Source organism: Cheilinus undulatus, linkage group 23, assembly GCF_018320785.1.
Source record: "Cheilinus undulatus linkage group 23, ASM1832078v1, whole genome shotgun sequence".
Lineage (NCBI taxonomy): Eukaryota > Metazoa > Chordata > Actinopteri > Labriformes > Labridae > Cheilinus > Cheilinus undulatus.
Window position 1 is genome coordinate 26876842 of NC_054887.1, and position 26112 is coordinate 26902953.

A 26112-nucleotide genomic window follows, 5' to 3' on the forward strand; every position below is an offset into this window, starting at 1 on the left:
GGAGAGCCAGACCTTCTGGCCAGGGAGATATTCCGGGGCAGGAGTGCGGTGGGCGTCAGCCAGTCTTTTATTGCGCTCAGCCGTGCGCGAGAGTGCCGCCTTGGCTGTCCGCCACACCTCTCTGACGCGCTGGAGATGGTGCTGCGGAAGGGCGGAGCCGAGATCTCCTGTTGGGAAACAGGGTGGTTTGATACCCGAGGCAACACATGAACGGAGACATGCCGGTAGCAGCGCAGGTGAGAGAGTTGTGGGCATATTCAATCCAGGGGAGGTGAGAGCTCCAGGTAGAGGGATGATGGGCAGCAACACAACGTAAGGCCGCCTCCAGACTCTGATTGGCCCTTTCAGTCTGGCCGTTGCTCTGTGGGTGGTACCCAGAGGATAGGCTGACTGTGGCCCCCAGCTCTTTGCAGAACTCTTTCCATACACGTGATACAAACTGGGGTCCGCGGTCCGACACGAGGTCGCTAGGAATTCCATGGATACGGAAGACATGGAGGACCAACAGGTGAGCCGTCTCCAAGGCAGAGGGGAGCTTGGGGAGAGGGACGTAATGGACGCCTTTGGAGAACCGGTCCACTATAGTCAGGATGACTGTGTTTCCCTCAGAAGGTGGGAGACCGGTGACGAAGTCCAAGGCTATGTGCGACCAGGGACGACCAGGAGTGGACAGGGGACGCAGAAGGCCAGCAGGGGGTTGATGAGAGGATTTACCTCTGGCACAGGTGGAGCAAGCAGCCACGAACTCACGGGTGTCTCTGGTCATGCCCGGCCACCAGAAACTCCGCTGTAGGAACCCGAGGGTCCTCTGGAAACCGGGGTGGCAGGTGAGTTTTGATGCGTGAGCCCACTGGAGCACTGGAGAGCGAGCTGAGTCCGGGACGAAGAGACGGTCTGGGGGTCCCGTTCCGGGGTCCGGTTGGGCTTTCTGGGCATCTTTGACTGCCTGGATGATGTCCCATGTGGCAGCACCGACGATACAGGAGGGGGGAAGAATCAGGTCCGGCTCAACACTCTCACGAGAAGGGGAGTCCAAACGAGAAAGGGCATCAGGTTTAGTGTTTCTGGAGCCTGGCCTGTAGGAGAGGGTGAAGTGGAAACGACTGAGAAAAAGAGCCCACCGGGCTTGACGGGAGTTGAGTCTGCGCGCCGTGCGCAGATAGGCGAGGTTCTTGTGGTCAGTCCAAATGATGAAGGGCTGTCGCGTGCCCTCCAGCCAGTGCCTCCATTCTTGTAGTGCCCACACCACAGCCAGCAGCTCTCGGTTTCCCACGTCGTAATTGCTCTCGGACGGGGACAAACGACGAGAGAAGAAGGCACAAAGGTGAAGCTTCTTCGTAACGGGGTCTCTTTGTGACAGAACAGCCCTGCCCGTCTCCGAGGCGCCCACCTCCACCACGAATTGGAGGGAGGAGTCAGGGTGCTTGAGGACGGAGCTGACGTGAACAGAGTCTTGAGCCTGGTGAATGCCTCAGCAGCCTCAGGTGACCACCGGTAGGGGAACTAGGGAGGTGAGCCTAGTGAGGAGCAGCCACCCTACTGTAATCTCTAATGAACCTTCTATAAAAGTTTGCGAAGCCTAGAAATCGCTGGAGTTCCTTACGGTTACCTGGGACGGGCCAATCAGTGACTGCTCTGATCTTAGCAGGATCGGGTTGTAATTGGCCCTGGGCAATGATAAAACCTAGAAAACTGACTGATGGGGTGTGAAACTCACATTTCTCGGGTTTGACATAAAGTCTGTTCTCTAGTAGCCTCTGGAGGACTAAACGAACATGTTGCTGGTGTTCCTGGAGTGACCTGGAGAAGATAAGTATATCGTCAAGATATACGAACATGAAGCGATTGAGCATGTCCCTGAGCACATCATTAATGAGAGCCTGAAAAACTGCGGGGGCGTTAGTGAGACCAAAAGGCATGACCTGGTATTCGAAGTGGCCAATAGGGGTCTTAAAGGCTGTTTTCCATTCGTCTCCCTCTTTAACTCTGATGAGGTGATAGGCATTTCTTAAATCTAGCTTGGAGAAGACCTGGGCTGAACAGAGAGGCTCGAAAGAGGGGTCAATGAGGGGAAGTGAGTATTTGTTTTTTACAGTGATGTCATTAAGTCCTCTGAAATCGATACAGGGGCGGAGTGTGGAGTCTTTCTTTTTGACGAAAAAGAAACCAGCTCCTAGAGGAGACGAGGAGGGACGGATGAGACCTGTGGCTAAAGAATCATGAATGTAAGTCTCCATGGCCGCCCTCTCCGGGGCGGAGAGGTTGTACAGGCGACTACTGGGCAGGGACGCACCAGGGAGCAAATCGATCGCACAGTCATAGGGACGGTGAGGAGGGAGAGAGACGGCTAGGTCCTTGCTGAAGACCGGGGCTAAATCATGGTATTCCTGAGGGACATTGGATAAATCAGGAGGAGTGGGAGTGACGGAAGGACGACTGACCGGTGGACTGGCTGAACGCAAGCAGTGAGAGTGGCAGTGTACGCTCCAATTGGTTATGGTAGCGGTTTTCCAATTGATCTGAGGATTATGTAATTGGAGCCAGGGGAGACCTAAAACAACGGGAGCGTGAGGGGACGGAATAACAAACAGCTGAATTTTTTCACTGTGATTACCCGAGATAATGAGGGTTATGGGGGCTGTCCGGTGAGTAACCTTAGCAAGCAACCTGCCGTCTAAGGCAGTGATGTTCTTAGGAGTCGGTAAGGGTTCAAGGGGGAGTTGGAGCTGTTGAGCTAACGTGTCCTGAATAAAGTTGTCGTCAGCTCCGGAGTCAACAAGCGCACTAATGGGCACGGAATCGCGCCCCCAGAGGACACTAGAGGGAACGGCTATGCGCAGGGGAGGGCTAGAGGAGGAAGAGGTCTGGCTCAACCAAGTGCCCTGCGTCACGGGTGAGCCCTGTCTTTTGGCGTCTGGGGACAAGTAGCGAGAAAGTGACCTGTCTGACCACAGTAGATACACAGTCTAAGGTTAAAGCGTCTTTGGCGCTCACTGGGGGTTAGTCGGGTACGGCCTAACTGCATGGGTTCATCAACAGGAGTGGGGGAACAGTCACGGGAAGACCTAGTGTGTTCAGGAGACTGAAGAGCAGACTGACCAGAGGGGGGAGCTACGGGACGGGAGCTGGAGGGCCTTTGCTGACTCCTCTCTCTGCGTCTTTCTCTCAAGCGGTTGTCAATGCGAATGGCTAGTGAAATTAAACCCTCAAGGGAGTCAGGTTCATCCCGGGAAGCGAGTTCATCCTTAAGCTCACTAGAAAGACTCTTAAGAAAAACCCCTTTGAGCTCGGTCTCCCCCCACCCGCTCTCAGAGGCTACAATACGAAAATCAATGGAGAAATCAGCTACTGATTGGTTACCTTGGTAGAGGGAAAATAAACGTTTGGCTGCTTCTTGGCCCTGGAGGGGATGATCAAAAATCCGACTTAGTTCACTAGAAAATAACGAGTAAGAAGCTAACACTGGGGATTCTCTCTCCCAAACAGAAGTGGCCCAGCGGGAGGCTTTCCCACGTAACAAATTAATTACAAAAGCTATCTTGGCCCTGTCCGTGGGGTAACTCAGGGGCTGCTGGTCAAACACAAGGGAACATCTTAACAAAAACCCACTAGCGCTACCTATTTCTCCTGAGAAGAAATCAGGGTGAGGGACATGAGGCTCTCTATAGTGGGGGAGGGGAGGAGAAGGTGAGGGATCTACTGAGGGTGGCTGAACACTGACAGGTGGAGGCTCAGGAGTGGGGTGGTGAGGCTGAGTGACTGAGAGTAACTGCTCGGATATGCTGGAGACCTGGGTGTTGAGAGTCTGAAGAGATTGCATGATACCTTTTAACATGGACTCGTGATGTCCTAGGCGTTGTCCTTGGTGGGTGATGGCCGTTTTGAGGGTGTCTGATTCCGCTGAGTCCATTTCTGGCCTGAGTCTTCTGTGATGTTTGCGTGTGGGTTGAACTCAGGTGCGGAGACGGAAGCAGTTTTAACAGTTTATTTGTGAGGATAAGTGCACCAGGGAAGGGGATTTCAAGAGTCCAGGAGGGAGTGAGGGAGTGCTGGAGCTGGCTGTGGTGAATTGAGCAGGAGGCACTGGAAAAAAGGAGGAGAGGCACGTTAGCGACAATATAGACAAAATGCAAGCACTAGAGATCACTGGAATAATCCAAAAAGCACAAAGAACTTCTCTGACGAATCACAAGAAGGAGCCTGGAGACGACGTTTACCGTGAGGTAATGTAGACAAGACTCAGGCGCTGTAGAGAGCTGCAGCCAGTCTTAAATAGCAGGTGTGATTAGAGGATTCGCTGCAGGTGTGCCTCTCCACAGCACCAGGGGGGCAGGGTGAACGCCTCAGGAGAAACAGAGTCAAGTTAGCAGCCAGCAACCAGCTCCGGAAACCGGAAGTACCACAAAGTAAAATATTCAATACAAAATAAACACCACACAATGCCCACTAAGATCACTGGAAGCTAATATCACTACTACTGCTAAGAACCTCATAAGGCCCAACGTCAGAAATACTAAAATGTCCCTTTATTTATAGCTTTTTGAATCACTCATCAACTACATAAGGTCACATTTTTTGGCATTAGTGTTGTACAAGGTCTGTTCTATCTCTTTAGGTAGGTCTGTAACTAAACTTTCACCGGACTGTTGCTTCACCAGACATAATTCAGTCATTCAGTCAACTGCAATTCCCAGATGGATAAAAAAAAACATAATTTGACAAAAGATAGCCTAATCTGTATAAAAAAAATTACCTTGGTTGGGTTAATAAAGTCAACTGTGTTAAAATATAGGCTAAATAAAAGAGGATCCAGAATGGTACCTTGTGGAACAACACTGCTTGAGCTTAATTGATAGAAATAAAATCTTTAAGCTTTGAGGAATAAATTAACAACATTAGGCCACATCTTTATAGAATTAATGTTCTGCATGGTCGGTTCTATCTTACTGGGTAACTCCACATGCAAACTTTCACCAGTCCACCTCTTCACCAGTCAGCATTAAATCATTTTTAACATGTAGCAACACACTGATTATAAAATCAGAGCTAATGCTAATAATATTAATCACAGTAAGTGTTCTGTCATCCAGACCTTCATTGCTTTTAGGGAAAAAATGACAAATTATTGACTCACTTCATAAAAGTGATATTATGTGGCCAGTATTACATTTCACAGTGTTGATCCTTCATGTAGTGGGAGGCAGTGACAGGTCTCTTTATGAGCTTTCTTGATTACAGTGGTAATAAGTCCCACACTGAGCTAAAGTGTAATGAATGGATGACAGTTTTCACGCTTTGTGAGAGTGACCTGAGAGAAGCTGGGCTCGGCTCATTGTCTGTCCGGCTGCTGCCGCTGAAGTCAAAGAAGCTCACAGCAGACAGAACTAAAACCTGGGGAGGGGGGCATTTAGCTGACCCACTTTCAGCTCAGTGACAGACACAGTCCAGAGTCACAGCAGCCTTTAGAAAATGTTTTTTTTAAATCCTCAAGCCTTAAGGCCCATGTAATCAATGTGAGCACCACAGTACTTCTGGAGGAGAAGTGGCACAGGTGATTGCTTTAATACCTCGGCTCAGGCTTCCTTTATGTAATAGGAAGCTCTCTGGGAAATTTTCATTATTCCAGAAAAGCTAGCAGCTCTAAAAGAGAGGAAGTTATTGAGATGGCTGTCAACTTCAATGATGTGTTAAGGCTTTGACTTTTTTGGTGCTCCACATAATATTTGATTACCATTGTATCCAGAAGATAGCATTTTCTCTTTATGACATTGAATTCTTTTATTGGAACAAGTCAATTTGATACCTCTCAATTTGAGTTCAACTGGAAGATCTGTCCCTATCTGACGATTCTCCACAGCACATAAAACCCAGCCCCGCAAACTTGACATGAAATACTGGGTTTGACATGGCCTTAAGGCACAAATGTGTATATCTTCTCTGGAACAAAAGGCAGGGCAAGAACCATGGAGAGGATCAAAAATAGTCTGATTTACAGCATCAGACAGCTTCCTTGAAGGCATCTGTTTTGATGTACTTAGTTTTACTTACAAATGTGACAGAAGCATTTCTGTGAAGAATAAAAAAGATAGTTTATGAAAGACTTCAAACAATTTCTACCATCCAAATTTTAGTATGCTTATTCCAGCTCCCTATATTTTTCTGTTCACCACTTAGACACTGATGCAGATCCAGAGAAGTACTTTTAAGGCTCAGGCTAGCATTCAAAGCATACTAATGCCACAAATTGGTGATGTGCAAAGAAGTGGTAGGGTTTATAGTAATAGTATAGGACAGGGGTCATCAACTACATTTGTACAAGGGCCAGCTCTTTCCTAAACAGGCACTTTGGGGGCCGAACTAAAAGTACAAAAAAAAACCAAACAAATACAAATAAACTAAAGACATTTTTAAAAAGATTTTTTCTTTTTCTAATTAACGTATTTTTTTATACAGATTTTTTAAATTTTCTTTCAAATGTATGCAATTTTCAGGCTCCAACAATAAGATCAGTCCCTATATCACAGCCAGCCACAAGGGGGCGACTGAGATATTTTAGCGAAATATACCCATGGCAGTCATATTGTTTGTGCTGCGTAGTGATAAATGAAAGACCCAAGCAGGAATATTGCGCTCCCAAAACACCTGAAGCCAAACGTTTCCATAGAAAGCGTCAGTTTTTATCAAGAATGAACTGATAAATACATATATTGAATATATATTTGCTAATAATGGCTAATAAGAATCTGTTTTTGGAGTCACTTTAATAACTGTAGGGAGTTAACTAAAGAGAAATACATTAAAATAAAATTTTAAAAAATCCCAAAATACTCCAGCATTTTTCCTGTAAAATTTTTCCTCTGCACATCTCTGTTATAGGAGTTAGTTGCCCAAAATTTACTACAAGACGACTATGGGTATGTTTGCCAAAACTACAATCTTCCCTACAGTTAAGCAGTCTTTACTATTAGAAAACACATATTGAATTTCATTTGTAAGGATTTGCCAAGCAGCAGTTTCTGGTGATGAAAAATACAGCCGATACAGAAGTTGGAACAAAAAAACGCTGTTCCTTGGATGTCCGCTGCTTGAGGCTGGAAACCTTTGTTTCCATTAACTTTTGTGTTAAAATGCTAGTTTTGACAGTTAATGCAAACATTTTACAGCCTGGGCCCAAAAACAACTTCGGCCGTTATTGGTGCGCGGTGATGAGGGATTAATTTTTTGTCACTCACTATTTTAAGGGATGGCCTGGCCAGATTCCATATCTGTTATCAGGCAGCTCCTATCTGAAACAATTGTGCTAGGTCTGAAAATGGACTTGTTTCATCAGCATCAAAAAGAAAGAGCAATGAACAGCACTTAAAGATGTCTTTCCTCTACTCCTGACCTTCTTTGGCATGATTTGTACTAGTTATGAGTGGTGTTTAGTAGTTATGCTGCCAGCACATTCAGTGTCTGCTGTTGTATTGATTAGCTTGGATGTAGCTTAATTATATTGTCAGTTTTATCAGAACTGGACCACATTTCTTTATTGAAACAAGAGCAAAGAGCCACACTAAGCTTCTCTTGTTGAAGATGTTTTCACTCTTCTCCTTCCCAGCTTAGGCATGAGTTTTATCCAACAACTTACTCCATCATTCATTAACTACAGCAGCAACAGCCTGTTGAGCTCAGGGTACTACTTGAGTTGTCATGCCTACTGCGTCATTTGTCTTGTCGCTCTGATTGGCTCTTTATGAATCTGACAGATGGAACCAATCAAGAGTTTTTGGAAAAGTCCTGCCCTTCCTAAACACTTTCTATGGGAGGTTTCCTAGATGAATTTGAAATATATCCTATACAGTGGATGTATGAAACAGTCAATGTGGCATTTCAGGTTAATAGGTATCCCTTTTCTACCAAGCCAGTTTTAGGGCTCAAGTTACAGCTGGTTTTCAGTTGGTTTGATCTAAGAACCGGTTTGCTTTTCCATGGGCTGGAGCTGGCTGGAGAGCCACATCATTATGTCACTTATGTCAGTGTGCATTTCTGTTTCCCTAGCAACTTTAGTGCTTGTAGGTCCTGTCAGCTTTATACTTCAATCAAGGCGTACACAGCCAGAAGAAAGCTTTTTTCCTTCTCGGACCACTTCTGCTTTGTATTTACAACCATGTTTGTTTTGCACTGTTGTCTTTCCATGTCATTTGTAACTGTTCTTTTCACATGGGGCTCTTCTTGGTTAATTTTTACGTTTTGATTTCATCCCCAGCCCTAGACGAAAGCATTTAGCCCCCGGTGAAAGGTAACATGCATGGGTTCTTTCCCCAGAACCAGCAAGGGCACTGGAACTGTTTTTTGTGGCACAGATCTGTTTCTTTTGCTATGGAAAATGATGAACTGGTGGTAGACTAAGCACTGGCTCTGCACCAGCTCTGAAACTGGCTTGGTGGAAATGGGTATGAGACTACATCTATGTTTTATACAAGATATGGGGTAGTCTAGTGAATCCCAAAGTTGGCTGCCTGTCTCCTAGGGGGCCCCAAAGCAGTGGTAGGGGGTTTCAGCAATGCCAGAAAAAACAGTTGGTGCTATTTTGCTCTGCTAGCAAAGCCCAGCAACTTTCAGGAGACAAATAGGTAAATATGGGGTCCATGATAAATCTACAACAACTGGGACAAAGAGGAGAAAGCTTCACCTTTTTAAGTGTTAGATAATGTTTGGGAACCAGTTTGTTGGTCAGTGATTGGATGTGAACCCTCAGTCTCTGTTGGGGGAAGTCTTTTAGTACATATTGTCATACTTCAGATTTAGGGTCGAAATCAGAAACTCATGCAATTAGATCTTAAGATATGATATATATGGCACAAATAGTAGATGTCTACCAGTATAACAAGTATGTGAGTGTAGTTTTACATGAGTAAAGCTTCTGACAAGCCCCCAAATCCTCGGAAAGTCCAGTTCAAATAGAAAATCCTGTGGTTTTTGGCTTTAATGAAACAGAAAAGATTCAATGCCAGACAATTGTTGACATGGGCTTCATATTAGTATTAAATGTCTCCAAAAATGAGACAGTATTTAGTGTTTTAAGTTGTGAGCTTAATGATCCGTTATTTATCTGTAAATGTTCCATCTTGGCTTTAAAAGAACATGAAAACACTGGTTTGTGTTTACACAGACTGAGGCAAGGAGATGAGTGTGAGACACAATGTAGATTAATGTCAGGTCCTCATGGCACTGAGTCTAAGCTTTGTTTCTGTCTGTTAACCACCACAAATGGCTGCTGCCCCTGGTGTTGATGATTCCAGGCTTATTCACTAATGAGACGAAAGGTTTTGTAAAGGATCCAAATCACTCTGGGAGCGACCGGGTGGCTACATCAGGCAAATACCCAGCAAATGAAGCACAAAGAGTGCTCTCAGCACAGCAGGAAGGGAATTATATTGTCATTCCTACTTTCAACATCATTACCATTTTCATTGCTCTTCAAGCAGGTCAAGAGCAGGCATATCGCATTGTGTCCAGTCTGAATACGAGAAGTTTGAACTCATTACTAAAAGGGATGAATTTCAAAACATTCCTGTTAAGACTTTTTTATTATTCATTACAGTGTTTTCCCTTGACAGTTAATCTCTGAAATAAGCTGCTCCAGTAAATATTAGTCAGAAAAAGGCTCAGTGGTCATCTTTTGGTTTGTGTATGTGAAGTGGTCATTGGGAAAAAGTCCTCCAGGATGTGCTGCCAAAGGCTGAATCACTATCCCGTACTGAGTCTGGTTGTAGTGCTGCTCAGTGGACCAGGGAGTAGCACACAGAGGGTTAAAACCAGCTGCCACCCATCCTTAGTCAAACAAAAACACCCACACAGATGTGCAAACACACCCACAGTAAGTTGTTTTTTACTCACAGTGTTGTCTTGTGTTTAAAAATTTAATCATTAGTGGTACAGAACGGTTCATTACAAAATGGTAGTTTTCGAGAGCTAAGAAGTTGGAGAAACATCAGCCACTACTTTGAATTATTCAAACATATCCACCTAGTAATGAGGTATATTTGTAACCTATAGCACAGGACCTTCCCTCAAAAAATACTGAAATTTATGGCTTGCAGTGACATGACCAGCATGGCAATCTGGCAAAAAGAGCTCAGGAAAGATAGAACCGTCATTGAACACTATGTGGAATTGCAGTACAGGTTAATTTTCTACCTCCTCAAAATGACACATGGACTACAAGTTTTAACCACCTGTGAGCTTTATACAGCACCTGGGACTCTATTTCAATCACTTTAAAGCAGAAAAATCTTCACTAGAGCTTTGTTATCCAATGAAGAATCATTCCTCTGACAAAGCTGCCAGGATGAAAGTCAAAACAAAAAACAGACAAACTTCTGGTATTTTTGACGTGGCTAGGTTGCTGTTTGGGCAGAGGGAGGCAACAACTTCTTCATTATCCAAGCATAGGTGAGTGCTAATTTGCTAACTTTTGCTACATACTGCTACCTAATGAAAGCATCAAGATAACTTTCATCTTCACTCACCAATCATGAGCAGTAATGCCACTTAAAAATGGTCATATTTTACATAGTTCATACAACAAATTAAGAGAAGTTTGCTCTTTTGTTTCCTAAAGGCATGTTAATCAGATTTTTCCATAGTCTTATCCTATCTGGATTTTATATCCAAAATGGGATTCTAGAAGTGTAACACAGTTTTGTCTCCCAGTTGGTTAGTGCATTCAGTTGAAAAATGATAGTAGTCTTTCAGAATCTGAATCAGCTTTTTTGGCAAAGTATTGCTCACCCAACAAGGAATTTGACTTCGGTTAACATCGCTCTCAATGTACAGGAATTAAACGTTAAATACAAAGCATAGATAAAATGGAAAATGTATAAAAAATTAAGATTTAAATACAATCTCTTGTTAGGTATATTTAAAGTCTGTGTGCATTGACAGTATGGTTGCAAGATGAGGTAAGGCATTTTACAACAGTGAGCTTTCTTACAATATCTAAGTTACAGTAAATAGATGTATTAGCACAAATGTGTGTATGAGGTGAGACATTTTACCACAGTGAGCTTTCTTATAGTCTCTGAGTTACAGTAAATATATGAATTAGTACAAATGTGCATGTAATGTGAGGAATTGTACCACAGTGAGCTTGCTTACAGTCTTTGAATTACAGTTAATAGACTGATCATGTAGATCAGGTGAGGCACTATACCACAGTGAGTATTTCAGTTACAGTTAATAGACTCATTGTGTTGTGTATATAATTTGAGGCATTTTTACCACATTAAGTATTTGAGTTATATTAAACAGATTTATCAGTGCAAATATGTGTATAACGTGAGGAATTTTACAACAGTGAGCTTTATTGAAGTATCTGAGCTACCGAAAAGGATTATCTAGTACAAACATACATATATGAGTGAGGCATTTTACCACAGGGAGCTTTCTTACAGTATTTGAGTTATATAAAACAGATTTATAAGTGCAAATGTGCATATAACGTGAGGAATTTTACAACAGTTAGCTTTATTTAAGAATCTGAGCTACAGGTAACCAATTAATTACTGCAAACGTGCTTATGGGGGGAGGTATTTTACCACAGTGAGCTTTCTTTCAGTATTTCCTATTGCTTAAAAACAAATAGGTGGCAACTGAGATAAATCCATTCTGTTTTGTTAACCTGGACTGTGTTTATGGACTTGTTTAATATCTATATTTTCCCAATGGTTCATATTCTGACAGTATTTTTTTTCTTCTCTTTACCTCTGTTGAGGGAATACCATCACATGATTTCTATCGTGCATTTTATTGTATAAATGACCATGAAAATAAAATTGTATGTGGAAAACATTAGTGCCTATGCACTTCTTACTGTACTATGTTAAGTACACATGATGCATTTCAGAAATAGAGTTGAAATTAAATAGCACCAGCTGTAAATTGCCATATGATTTCAGTTTACATTTTAAGAACTAAAGGGGTACTCACAAAGTCAGGTATTCACTGAAATGAAAAGAATTTTGACTGATAGGTGAATAAGAATGAGCTCACTGAAGTCACAATCAAGGACTGCAGTTTTAACTAGAGGAGATGTTCTCATTTTTGCATGTTCTTGCCTAAAGGAGAGCCCTCTAATTGATTTGACTTTGCCAAATGTTTTCTTCTTGACTTTTGGGAAAACTTAATGAAGGCATGGTTCTTTAACCAAAGCTACAAAGTAAATACACTTCCTGCTCTTATTTCTCTTCTAAAACACCATTTCTTTTTAATGATTTCAGCCTCAAACTGCTCTGCAGAAGTGTCACTTCACCACACTTCAGAGCAAAACATTACATTTAAGTCCAGGTAAATGACAGCTATATAATCCGTACGTCTTTTATTTACCTTTAGAGGTATATGTATCTATTATGCTTTGAGAGATAATGACAGGCTACATGCAGCTGTGCAATTACAGAAGTTATACTCATGTCAAAGTGGTCTATTACAACTTGGCAGGATCTCATTTCAGAGCTTGCCGTGTGTTTCCAAAGTAATGACAAGAAAATGTTGTGCATAACCTGGGAAGGAGTTCATTAATCGAGTATTCTCCATACTTTCCATGATGTGTTTGTGATGTGTTTGTGGTGGTTGTGAGCGTACAGTGAACATGTGTGCATCAGTGGTACAGTGAAAGACAGTTGTTGTTGTATAATCATTATTCCATCATTTGATGAAGACCTTTCCTTACTGGAATCTCACCACCATCCAAAACGGATATACAGACAAATATATATGAGGAATGAGATGATGACAAGAGACTTTATAAGGCAAGAAATTCCTACATTTACATTCACCAAAACCATGTTAAAGATGAAAGTAATAATTTGCATAAGCCTACCTTTTACCCACAGGTTTTCTTCAAGTTTTAGGTAAGTATGTTAACCTTTCCAAGAAAATGTATGCTGTAACAAGCTGATTCTGAACAAGCTTGAACTCAAAATAGATGCGCAACTTGCCAGCATCTGTTCTGAGGTTTTAGACGGATCACTTGTTCTGCATCAGAAGTGAGAGTTCAAATCACAAGATCCATTTTTAAAAGAAAATCTTTGAAGGCAACTATGATAAGAGCCCTGACCAGAAACGTGTTGTGTATGGTGTTATATAGTATCAGACGGCATTGTATTGTATTGTATCACATCACATCCTACTGGAACGTATTGTATGGTATGGCATGGTAATGTAAATTATTTTATTGCACTGTATCTTACTGTATCATATTGTAAAGCACCTTTTCAAATAATGTTGTACTGTACCATGTCTTGTTGTATCTTAAGCATCGTGTCTTATTATACCAGATCGTACCCTCCCATACTGTACTGTACTGTCCTTTTTTAAGCTATCATTTGGTATTTTACCATCCAGTACCATATCACATCATATTGTATTTTATACTGAGCAGGGAGACCCACCTATCATTTTATATCTTACAAAGATCTAGCCTTATTTGGGTGGCTGTTTCAGTCGGCCATTGTGAGTTAGCCTGTGATATTAACTTTTTGACTGAACCCAGGTTGATCTTTATTGTCAACAGAAAGGGCTGGTGATTGACTGGAGGGAGGCTGGCGGAGTGGAAGAGGCACTGGGAGTCTGAAGGAGGCACTGGAAAAAAGAGAAATAAAAAAGGATGTTAAAAAATTCTCAAAAACTTAAGAATCACAAATGGAGTTTAGGCCTTATACCACGCCGGATGTAGGCTATACTCTGGCAACTTTTGAGCTCCAACTAGGTGTATATCAGCAGGTGTTGTTAGCTTCCAGTGAGCTGCAGCTGAGTAATTGAGGAGCCTCACTGCCTCTAAGCCACTCCCGCCAGCCTGCAGCAAGGGAAAAGAGAACACAAAACACACAGCCTCCAAACTACAACACAGGCATAATGAAACCCAAACTAATCAGTAGTCAGATCACAAAAAATAAGCACAAACAAGTCTAAACAAAACATTAGCCATTCCTTTACTCAAACGTTATTTATTTATTTATTGTTTTTTTTGGGCAGCTCTCACAGTCCGTTTAGAATTGTTAATTTGATTTATTCACTGATTGCATTGAATATTAAATAAGGCTTGGATTCAATTTCAAATTTTCAATTCGTTTTTTGTGTCTGTTCTTCATATGTTACTGGTCTCTTTGTGTTTGACCCTTAATTTGTTTGTTTATTTACGAGGCTGTAACAATACCTTATCTTATCAGGTTGTGTTGTATCAATCTGTATTGTATGGTATTGTACCGTACTGTACTATATCATTATATAGTATCATACTGTTTTTATCATATCTTATCAAATCTCATCATACCATACCTCACCATATCATGCTATATTGTATTGTATCAAATCATATTGTTTTGTAAAGTGGCATTACCTTTTCACATCTAGTTAGATTTCATTGTAAGATATTGTATCATATTATAATATTTTATTTTATGGTATGGTATTGTTTTGTGTAGTTTTAACAATAACAACTACCTTAATCAAAGCCAAGAGTGGGACTTAAGGAAGCTCTTTTGAAGCATTTGATTAATTAATATCTAAACTCCAACATCTTTTATTCTGAATACCTCTCAGCAACAAGGTGTTTCTCTGCTATACCTACTAAACGTTACAACTGTCTTTGGAAGGGATCTTCCTTTGAAACTTTCTGAAATCTTCACAGTCCTACCTTGACAAAGAAGATGAGAGTCTATAGCTACAGCTCCCTTTCTATGATTAGGATCGACCTTGGTGTTTTGTGTTATTTCCTGATAACCAACCATAGGGTTTTGCTCTCTTCCTTTATTACCAGTGTGTCTCTTGTTCACCACATATTAAACTAACACAGCTCCCGACAGCTGTAGAGCTCCATGGCTGAGTGCCCTGGTCAGCCTCCAGATTGCAGCTTGATGGCTGCCTGATAGGAAGTTGATTGACTGACTAGCCAGACCTCCTGAGAGGCCTTTGAGTCAACGCTCTGACTGGCAGGTCAATCAGCCTCCCAGGCCCCCCTTTGTGGTTATCAATTATCGACCTTATGTGAAGAGAAACAGTTGTCTCATTCCCGCTCTGACACATCCTGACCTTTACCATCTCTTCAGCCACTCTGCTGACATAACCTTCTAATCCTTCCACCATATCCCAGAAAAATGACACTGAATCAGCTCTAAGCCACCGTTATTAAGGGATGATTGGTCGTGATATCAAAAGACAATGTGACTTAAGGTCCTCATTGGTCTTAGAGTGGTCATTAAGCAGTATTTCTACATGCTTCATAACTTTACAACTGCCAGAATGACATAGACGGTAATTTTTCCCGGGAGTTTTTTTCCCCATGGAATCTCAGTAATGAATACAAAACCTAAGAATGAATGGAGCTTTCATGCAAAAATACGTAATGCAATAGCCTTAGAGACAGTTATAATCATAGACTGTATGACTCTAAGACTAAAAAAATGGAAACTAACGATACAGTTATGAGACTTTGCTTAAATGTCTATGTTTGTCCCAGATTCCCACAGAAATCTATTCTGATGTGGACCATGCCCTCTTGACAGATCTTAGTGTTACACTAGTAAGTCAAACGTGTGTCGGCAGGATTGTAGCATCAATACCAAGGTTCCAGCAGCTGTCTTTCTCCTGTGCATTTCTTGGCTGTAATACATGCCACTAGCACAATGTCAAGACTTGTTGTCGGGCATTCATGTACAACAGAAGGAGACAGTGGAGCACTCTTCATGTTAACGCACGGTCTGTGGTTACATTAAACATCAGGGGACCAGTGCAGTATCTAAAGATTGGAAAAATAGATCAATAAACAACAACTTTTGATGCAGGTACGATATTGAGCACACCAAGTATTTTTCTTAATTGAACTAAAGTAAATAATTCTTCAGATTAGCGTGCTTTTCACACCTAGGGCTAAGTAGCTTTGTTCCAATTCAGATGGAACAATCCCAGATGGGGATTACATATCCCGTCTGGTCCGGGAACGCCTCTGGATCATCCAGCAGGAGTTGGAAAGTGTGGCTGGGGAAAGGGATGTCTGGGTGGACTTGCTTAGCCTGTTACCCCGCGACCCGGCCTAGGATAAGCAGATGAAGATGGATGGATGTATCGTATCGTATCTTATTTTTTCGTATCATATCACATCAAAGCATATTGTATCCCAGAGCATTGTACCATATTTTATCTTATGGTATCATATCACATTGTATTGTATTGCATTGTATTGTACTACATTAGGTCAGATGTTATTAAGATTATATAGAAGCTATATTTTACTACCACTGCTGCTTATTCTCCTGCTGGAATGTCATGAGTCAGCAGGATATTTGCTGCAGTTGCTGGGTCGACTGGGTTCTCGCTGCTCACAAACCGCTCCAGGGTTTGATTGAAAGCAAGCTGAGACCTCCACTCCCAGGTGATCTCACATGCTTGTTTTGTTCCATTACAGAGATCAGTCGTTGTGTTCACATCTGTCCAAACAAACAAGAACAAAGAATGAAGGCACTTCTGTAACAAAATCTCCAATTCAAGCACCCTTAGGCATGGACTGGCATTGTTTTTGGAGATCATTTTAGCTTTAGTTTGTGTTCAAAGCCAAGATTTGGTTAAGCGTTGCAGTTGCATTAAAATAGCAACCAGAAGACATGCCAGGTAGCAAACTAAGACTAAAATCATTTACTGTCCATGGTGCATGTGGTTAATATGACTGTTTGGCCATTTGAGGTAGAATTTCTGTCTAGTTTGCGGTAGCTCATCTGAAATACTTTGCAAGAAGAATGCAAAACTTAACACAAACAGGACAAGCCATTATTTAAAATTAACATGGCTTTTATTCCAACACAATTTACACATCAAAGTAAAATGACTGCCTTGAAAGTCTGGGTTTATACCACAAAGTGGTTTCTCCGTATGGATGTTGGTGAGATATCAGTCCAAGTTGTGATATCTGGATTCCTGCAGAGTTCTATGTGCCTATCTCACTCTTCTACCATTCATCTTCCTCTTTTTAGCTCATAGTGGGGATCATCCAGGCTGCAGAGCTGCCCGCTATGGACATGGGCGGCACATCCGACCCATACGTAAAGGTCTATCTGCTGCCTGACAAGAAGAAGAAGTTTGAGACCAAGGTCCACAGGAAGACCCTCAATCCTACCTTCAATGAGCAGTTCACTTTTAAGGTATGACTCCCACTGAATTCACTGAAACATTTCTCTCTTTGTAGCTGGAGATCTTTGGTTCCACTGGCAGTCTGATTTGCATGCAGTCTTGAATGCTGGGAAGGTGTGGAGACAGCAACCAGCTGGCACATTAACAAGCTCCTGACAGAATATCACACTCTCACACTTACATAGACACAGACTGCAGGTCAGTGTGATTGGGATTAACTCAGGCAGATGCACCAGTTCACTCTGGCCTTGACTCGGCCATAATGGATGCATGGCTGTGGCTCAGCAGGAGGAAAGTTTTTCAGAGTTCGGTGACTCTTAAGCATATTTTAAGTGCTTTTTCTGACTCTAAATGTGGGAAACAGCGAGGACAGGTGATTACATAGACCGTCAAGGAAAAGAGATGATTGTGTCAGATAGTGTCAAGGACAAACAGAAAGGTCTTATCTCCCCCCTGGCTCTTTGTTTGTCTTGTAACAAGCCACTTCCATTTAATAAATTTTGTCCCAAAATGACGGCAATAAAAGATCACAAGTGCTGCTGGAGGGCTCCGCTCACCCGTCTTTTACCTGCCCAAGGTTGTGGGTCTGATAAGAGCGGCTGTCACGGCTATAAGAGAAGTGATTAATTTGGAAACAATCAACCACAACATCACAATCTACCCACTCCAAAAACACTCACAACTCACTCTGCTTGGCATGTAATTAACTTTGGAAACTTATTGCGGGTGTCCCGGACAAAATGGAAACTTAAGTGAAAGTTTATCTTGGGTAAATGAACGCATAGAAACTTCTACAACGTATGTAGAATAAAGTCTTACACTGTTTTCCAACAGCACACATTCCTCACTATCCAAACTACATCTGTTAATATTTTGTGTCTGCTCTGTAGTAGTAGGATTTTTAGTCCCCCATATTTGTAGTTAAGCTATCCAAATAGTTTGAAATTAGATCAAATCTCTCTTTGGATTTTAAAAAACTTTTTTTTTGTAGTTTAATTTTTGATAGGAGTTTACTGTAATAACAACCCAAATCCCAAAAAGGCTGGGGCATTGTAAAATGTAAAAAAAAAATCAAAAATCAAAAAACAACAGAATGCAATAGTTTGCAGATCTCATAAATACATATGTCATTCACAGTAGAACACAAACAACATATCAGATGTTGAAACTCAGATATTTTACCATTTCATGAATTAATCAACTCAATTGAATTGGTGACAGCAACACATCTCAAAAATAGGGACATGTTTACTGTTGTGTAGCATCGCCTCTTCTTTTAACAATAGTCTATAAACGTCTAGGAAGGGAGGAGACCAGCTGCTAGAGTTTTGGGAGAGGAATGTTGTCCCATTCTAGCTGCTCAACAGTCCTAGGTCTTCTTTGCCGGATTTTCCATTTTGTGTTGAACCAGATCCAGATTGTCTGGGTGGGAGCATATGTTCCTCTAAAATCCCAAGCCATAGTTCTCTTGCAGACTGAAGAAGACTGTCCTCCAGGATTTTCCTGTATTTTGCTGCATCTATTTTACCCTCTACCTTTACATGCCTTCCAGGGCTGGTTGCTGAGAATCATCCCCACAGCATGATGCTGCCAACACTGTGCTTCACAGTGGGGATGGTGGGTTTCCAGCATTGAAAGCGCCTCTCTCTCTCTCTACATCAGTCATGAATGGGACAACACTCCTCTCACAAAACTCAATTAACTGGTCACCTCACTTCCTAGATGTTTACAGACTCTTGTTAAAGACCCTGTAAAGTCAAATCCAGAATGTGTCTCTTAACACACAAGATATGTTGGAATATGGTTGCTGCAAACATGAAAACACTGAGATCTACATGTGACTGAATTCTGGATTTAGACCATTAGAAAGTTTTCACCTCTTTCCTGGCCGGGTTTAATTTGGGCAAGGCAAATATGTGGCCTGGTGATGTCACGAGCTTACAGTGGGGAATGACCCTGCCCCTTTAACACTACAAGATACAGAATCACAGAGCAGTTCATCTCAGTGCAGTCTGTTGCTAGCTGTCACTGCCTTTCATGAAAGTTAACAGTCAGTTAAATGCTGTTTTTTTGTTCATTGTGAGGTAAATTTGCCAAATCTATCAACCACAGTGGTCCTAGAGCAGATTTTACTGCCTTTTTTCATGATTTTGAAGCTTAATTTTATAAACCCAGAGATGTTTAATTTGACTGAAATTTGACCTGTGGATTCATATACAGTGGCCTGTCATACAACTAACCTAACATAAGGATTAAGTTTCACTTTACAGGGTCTTTAAAAGAGGGGATGCTACACTATGGTGAACATGGCCCTTTCCCTGCTTTTCTGAGATGACGCTGAAATCAAAATGAGCTTGTATTTTTCATGTAATGCTAAAATGTCTCACTCTAAACATCTGATACATTAATGAGGTCTGCAAATCATTGCATTCTGTTTTTATTAACATTTACACAGCGACCCAACTTTTTTTGAGCATATTTGCCTGTATCACAGTATTATAATATATTACTTTACCATTACTAATGAATTATGGTGTTGCTCAAGTTAATTTAATTTCTTTTACTTCCTGTATCTGTAAAACCAGAATACAGGAAATAAAATTAATATCGCTGCTGATGCATATTTATGCAGCATTTATCTGATGTGTGATGTTGTCTTGAGTCCAAGGACAACGTTTGCGTTTAAGAGATAGACACACTACTTTGATTTTGTTGTGTCAAAGGACAAGAATGTGACATTAAAGTATAAGCTGTGCCCAGTTTAGAGACAGCTCTACTGCTGTGAACTTAACATCAAACATTTCCATTTCCATGCACCTGCAAAGGCAACATGCCAACACAAAGCTGTAGCTTTCCTTTGGTATCTAAATAAGACGAAACTGAAGATAAGAATGCACAGTCCATGACTTCAAGCCCAACTTTAGGCCAGATTTTTTCCGCAAGTACAACTCAAGCCATGTTTGTTTTCCCTCTAAAGTCATGCCATTTACAGTTTTTGACTGAGATTTTTTGAGATTAAGCTTCAATGTTTTGCACCTGAGTTGTAACTTTGGAAGCAAGATTGATGTTCATAATGAGAAACAAGTTGAAGATCAGATTAGGAGCCATGCAGTTGTATATTTTATATACATTAATGAAATATAGCAGCAGTCCAAACATACCACCTCTTCTGCTCTTTTGATTGTTTTCTTGCATAATCTGTTGGTAGAAATAAGCCCCGGTGGACAGATAATTGGAAAAATGTAGCTGCTTTTTCTCCACTTAGCAGTTAGAAAGACCCACGTTCATTACTTCCAGCACTCCACCCACTGAAAGTAGGCTTCATAGCTAAAACTGAAACGATCCTCCATCATATTGGCAGTCTTTAAGATAATCTCAAAGTGACCCGATGACTTCTAGTTATTCTTCTCTCATGATAACACTATTACTCCTAAACAAGACACAGAGGAAAATACTGAAGAGCCAAAAGTTTGCTCAAAGTTGAAAACCGGGCTCTTTCATCATTACTAAGCACAGTATGTCTTCTCTGGACAAGCTCCCGATTGATACTAATGGTGTTTTCCTTTCAATGACACAGCAACCTCTTTAGCAGCCCTGCTGTCAGCTGTGTGGGCCGCAGTCAGTCCGTCAGGATGTTTATATCCAGTCCTGTCAGGAAAACTGACAAGGATGTTCTCTTTGAATAAAAATGAGCATGGACGGATAAAACCTGGATGTCAAACCGTCTTTATAAACATCTTTCAGGGTCAAAACTGCTTTATAGAGTGAGTCATCAAAGACAGACGTGCCTGTTTTGAGCCCTTTTTTGATCTGTTTCTGTTGCCGTCCTTCTCAGGTCCCCTATGTAGAGCTCGGTGGGAAAACGCTGGTCATGACGGTGTACGACTTCGACCGCTTCTCCAAACACGATGCCATCGGCGACATCAAGGTGCCAATGAACAAGGTGGACTTCAGCCACATAACGGAGGAGTGGAGGGACCTGCAGAGCGCTGAGAAGGAGGAGGTAAGAGGAAAACAAAGAGGAGTTCAATCATTTCTCTGAAAATGGGATTTAAATTGGTGTAGAATCATTTTGCATGACCTGGCTTACACTTTGACGTCTTGTAAGTGCTGTTTTTTATAGCAATAGGTCTTTGTTGTATTGGTGGAATTGCAATGATTGTTTTGCTGTATACAGCAGCCACAAATGTGTTGCCATGGCCAGAGTAATCCATCTCCCCCTGGAAATGTCACTTAATCAGATGTCCACACTTCCCCTTCAATTAATAGAAGAGTGGCTTTGCAGGCAACAGTTCAGGAGATTCAATTTTCATGGTAAATGTCATGGCATATAGCACATGTTGCCAGGGGAACCTTATTTTTAGCATTACGTTGGTTTGATTTAAAGGTTAATTATAACAGTGGAGAATGGCAGGTGGTGTTGTTTGAGTTGAAGGGCATCGGGATACTTCTTTAGCGTATGGTCGCACAGCTGCACCGGACAATTTTACGCAAGGGAGGAGACACTGGAGCCGAAAGGGTTCGAGATCAGTGGAGGGGGAGGTGCGGAGGCAGACTCTGCAATCTCTACTTTGCACCTTTACCAAAAGATTTTATTAGTAAACGCTCCAAGCATCTTTTGGCAGAAAGCTTTGAATGAATATGCATGGATTAGACAAGAAATTGATGCAGTACTTCCATAGATTTTTTTAGTAGAAGTAAGTTAGTTTGCATGCTTTATTTACTACAAACTAAAGCAGTAAAATATACATTGTTAAGCATTTGTATGGCAGAAACATACTCTACTCTAAGTCTGGAAAAGCTGGAAAAATTCATTTCATTTCCATAATTCAAACCATTTAAAAAGAATCCTCAGAGTTGTTTGATTTGTAGAAAAAGTGGATGATTTGCCCTGTTTTTCTGCAGTGTTAAATGTATTTGCATTGGTTTATATTTTGCAAATACTGATATTTTTCACTACATTTAACATCTTATTCAAACGCTTTAGGGCTGAACTCTGCATCATCTGTAACCCTGAGATCATCTCAGAGTTACACAGAGATGAATAGGCATGTTTATTAGTGGTTTTAGAGGCAGATGACAGGGAATTTTCTTACTTTGCTTTCCTCTTTGTGCTGTCTTTTTCCTGCCTATCGTCTTAATCCTGAGCTAAACTAAGCTACAGATAGCTGACAGCTGCTAAATTATCCTTATATCTCAGTAAAGCTATATTAACCACAATGAAAGACGATACATATGAAGGACAGCTTAAGATACCAAATGCATTTAGAATAAAAGAGGCTTCTACTAAATTATCACTCATAAATAGAGCAATTCAACGTACTATACTGCATTAACAGACAAGAATAGTCAAGAATACAAGCTTTAAAATAAATATGACCATTCAGTTCCCGTCAGAAATCCAGTCTTTTATTTTCTCCTATGTCCAAAGTAAACAGAACAAGCAGAGGAAAGTTTAAATGTCCTCTACTATTTTTTTATACCTGTTAGTGTTGCCACCAGGTCAATATAAAATAGTACTGTCAACAAAACACTGCAAAAATATTCATAAAAAATTATTTTCTATACAAAAGGTCTTTTGTGAGCTGCATGACAGACATTTTAAGTTTGTTTTTTGTCAGAAAAACTGAGCACATGTACAAGGAAGACGAATGAAAAACATCAGCTGGTTGCTTTCTCTAGTGGTACCAAAAATTTCACAACTTTAAAGTTCCTAAAGTGATCATAAAACAATGAAAAATTGATACGCAACATAATGAATTATACAATTAAAAAACCCAGAAAAAATAAATACGAAATTGTGCTAAAATAAGGTATAGTCATAAAATATAAAATCAACTATCAATCAAGGCAAGAACTAATCTCAAGTTTTGTGTATGAAAGGTACAAAAATACTGGGAACTCGGGGTTCTAAACGTTCTCAGAGTTTTCCCATTTTTAAGAATCAGACTTTTGAGGACATTTGGCACAACGTATACAACTGGCATCTCAGAATTCCTGAGTTTGGAGATTAACTGGAACTTACCAATAGTATGAGATCTAATCACTATAAAGCTAAGTTTTTAACCAAGTGGATAGGACCCTTTTCAGGAGTCACACTATAAATTTAAGTGGTTGCTGAGCTTTATTGTGATGTGGATATTGAGGTGTGTGATTATTCTGATCTGATTATTCTACTCAATGGAAAAAGAGCTTTAAAGAAATGAAAGTAAATTGGGTGACAAGTTATAGCCAAACAAAACAGACATTTCTATTCATATCCAGCTACGCACACTTCAGCGTTTGCCCAATATTTATTTGTTAGGGCTGTCAGCTTTTATGCAGGATTTGATTACAATCCATAATTCATGCAATAGATTCTTTTAATCATGATTAATCGCACGCTTTATTGTCCCTTTCAGCACACTTTGTTTTAGCCACTACAGCGTGATTTAAAATAAGTCTGCCACTGCTCCTTAATGTCTCGTTAAAACCTCACTGACAGCTTTAGAGGACAAGTAAAAAATCATCTTGACCTTGTGTTGTCAGACATTAACCATTTTACTATTGCCTTATATCCTTTTCAATCCATAACAAGTTCCTCTTTCTGTGGTTAAGGTCTTGTTATAATCTCTGATCTACACAAAGTTCCTTCATTTCTTTCAAAATAAATCCAAATCCAAATAGGGAATCAGTTATCCTTAGTTCAAGATGGAACGAAAAATCCAAAACGAAACAATAACAGTTTTACATGCAAAATAGAGGAATTACAAAATAAGATGAAAAGGGAGATTTATTGCAGTTACTTACAGAAATTCTGAGATTTATTGAAATAAAAAGTGCATCATTTGACAGCCTTTATTTTATGTTGTTTGGATTTTTTGTGACATTCTTCGACCTCTTTACCTCTAATTCCACCAGATTAGTGTTTGGTCCATCTCCACTCCCTCACAGCGATAGAGATGCGCAGGACTTCTTATTTTGGTGGGTGCCTGACCACTGTGCATCAATTCAGCGTGGAGAAAATGGAGCGAGGCAGAAAGTTTTGCCAAAAAACAAATTGAAATATCCTCTTAAATTTAGAATAAAACATCAACATCAACTTGGTGTTGACAAATGCCAAATCGTATCTTAATTTATTTTACTACCTCAACAAAGCATCATAATGGGACGTAGCCTAGCCTGGAGTTAACGGGTCAGTTGATTTAAATCATACTACCTAAACAAATTATAGTGAACTAATTAAGGGCATTTATTTACTTACCTCTGGTAGAAGCATAAAGATCCAAATAAAAGGACAAAAACAGAGGCAAATCGGAGCAAGTCCACCTTTCTCCAACTCCTGCAGTTCAGAACAATAGCTTCACACTGCAGTTATGTTTTGATAGCACTTCAGATGTGTCCTCTTGCACAGTCGGGTATGATTCTGTAATCACCACTAGTAGAAGTCCCGATTTGGACACTTTAATTAAAAGTGCAATCTGAGGTAGTTTCTGTGGTACTGATGATAGGCATTAATTTTATAAGTAAGGGATAAACATGAGGATGAACTACCTTTGACCTCCAGTTCTAAACATTTCATCCTTGAGTCAGAGTGAACATTTTTGCAAAGTCTGAAAAATCCCTCTTAGACTTTTTTAATAACAGGTCTACAAGAATTACCAGCATGGAGGCACAAAAGCTTAACAATGAAGTCTGAAGGCACAAAGCTCTGCTCTTTCAGCTATGAATCTTTTAGTAGGGACTTTATTGAAACTGCCACAGAATGAACACAATTTGAGGCTCTACCTCCACACAGGTACCACAATCCTCTTTCCTTTAAGGTCACATCTAAAGTAGGGTGTCATAAAGTCAACCTTTCAGTTGAAAAGGCAGCTCTTGGCCTTTTACACTTCATAGAAAAATGTAAAGAAGCAGGTCACTGCTCTCTGACAGACATAATTAACTGTCACTACCCCTCTCTCTAGCCTTCTATGAAGCGTGGATATGATGATTAAACCCAGATCCAAGTCATCAATATCAGACTGTTCAGCTTTCCAGTGGATGATAAATGAAATAGTTTTGGACCTTTTTACAGAACAATAACAAGCAGCATCAGCGCTGTGATTCCACATGAGGAAACAGTCCCTGATTAGAGCTTGATGAGAGGCTCCTGAAATAAAAACAAGTGTCGATATTCTGGACCGGTTTCCCTCTGATTTACAATCTTCGCTCTAAATGGTCCTCACGTAAAAACAGGTGTGACCCGCGCTGGAGGTATTGACTGTCGGCTGCTCCTGTTGATAAGGGATATGGCAGGAATACGAGTGAGTCACTCTGCGCTCAGGGCGTGATAATGAAGCTGTGTTGGGATGGTGATTTGTACAAAACACTGAAGTGATTGCAGTACTTTTCCAGAGAACAGTGGGAGAAAAGTGGAAGCTGTTATTGGAAATAATTCAAAGCAAAAGAAGAGAAGAAATTTAGTGTGGACAAAGGTAAACATGCAAAAAGTTTTATTGAATCATGCATACAACTCTGAAACTACAACTCAGGTGTGTTGTGAGGATAAGAATTTGCTGCTTATTTTTACTTTTTGGATTGACACTCAAATTTATTGCATTATATCTCTCAGCTCATATATGAAATCTTGATCCCTCACATTTAAAGGAGCTATACATATATATATATATACAGTTCTTAACAAATTTATTAGACCACCCTAACCCTAACCAAAGTAAGGTTTATGCCACAGCTGCCCTAAATTAACAGCACTGGTAATTACCAGAATCATTTTTTATGTTTCTACAATGGTTAATACACCAATATGTAGAAGCTCTTTAACCCAAATGATATTTTTAAATGCTAAAATATAATTGTTATTGTTATCCATGAATTTTCAAATGTACTGATTTACAAAAAAACTAAAAAAAAAAAAGTAAAACACATTAATATTTCTTGATTAATATGTCAAATAATAGTTATTTACTT

General features: G+C 40.7%; 1 protein-coding gene across 4 annotated transcripts in view; it reads left to right on the top strand.

Moving 5' to 3' along the window:
* The window catches only part of syt1a (synaptotagmin Ia), a 322596-nt gene that overhangs the window by 270965 nt on the left and 25519 nt on the right, over positions 1-26112 (top strand). For all 4 annotated transcript variants that reach the window (XM_041780625.1, XM_041780629.1, XM_041780626.1 and 1 more), the window contains 2 exons: positions 17007-17174; positions 20999-21166. In XM_041780625.1, the coding sequence (XP_041636559.1) occupies positions 17007-17174; positions 20999-21166 (336 nt within the window). The remainder of the gene's footprint in view (positions 1-17006; positions 17175-20998; positions 21167-26112) is intronic.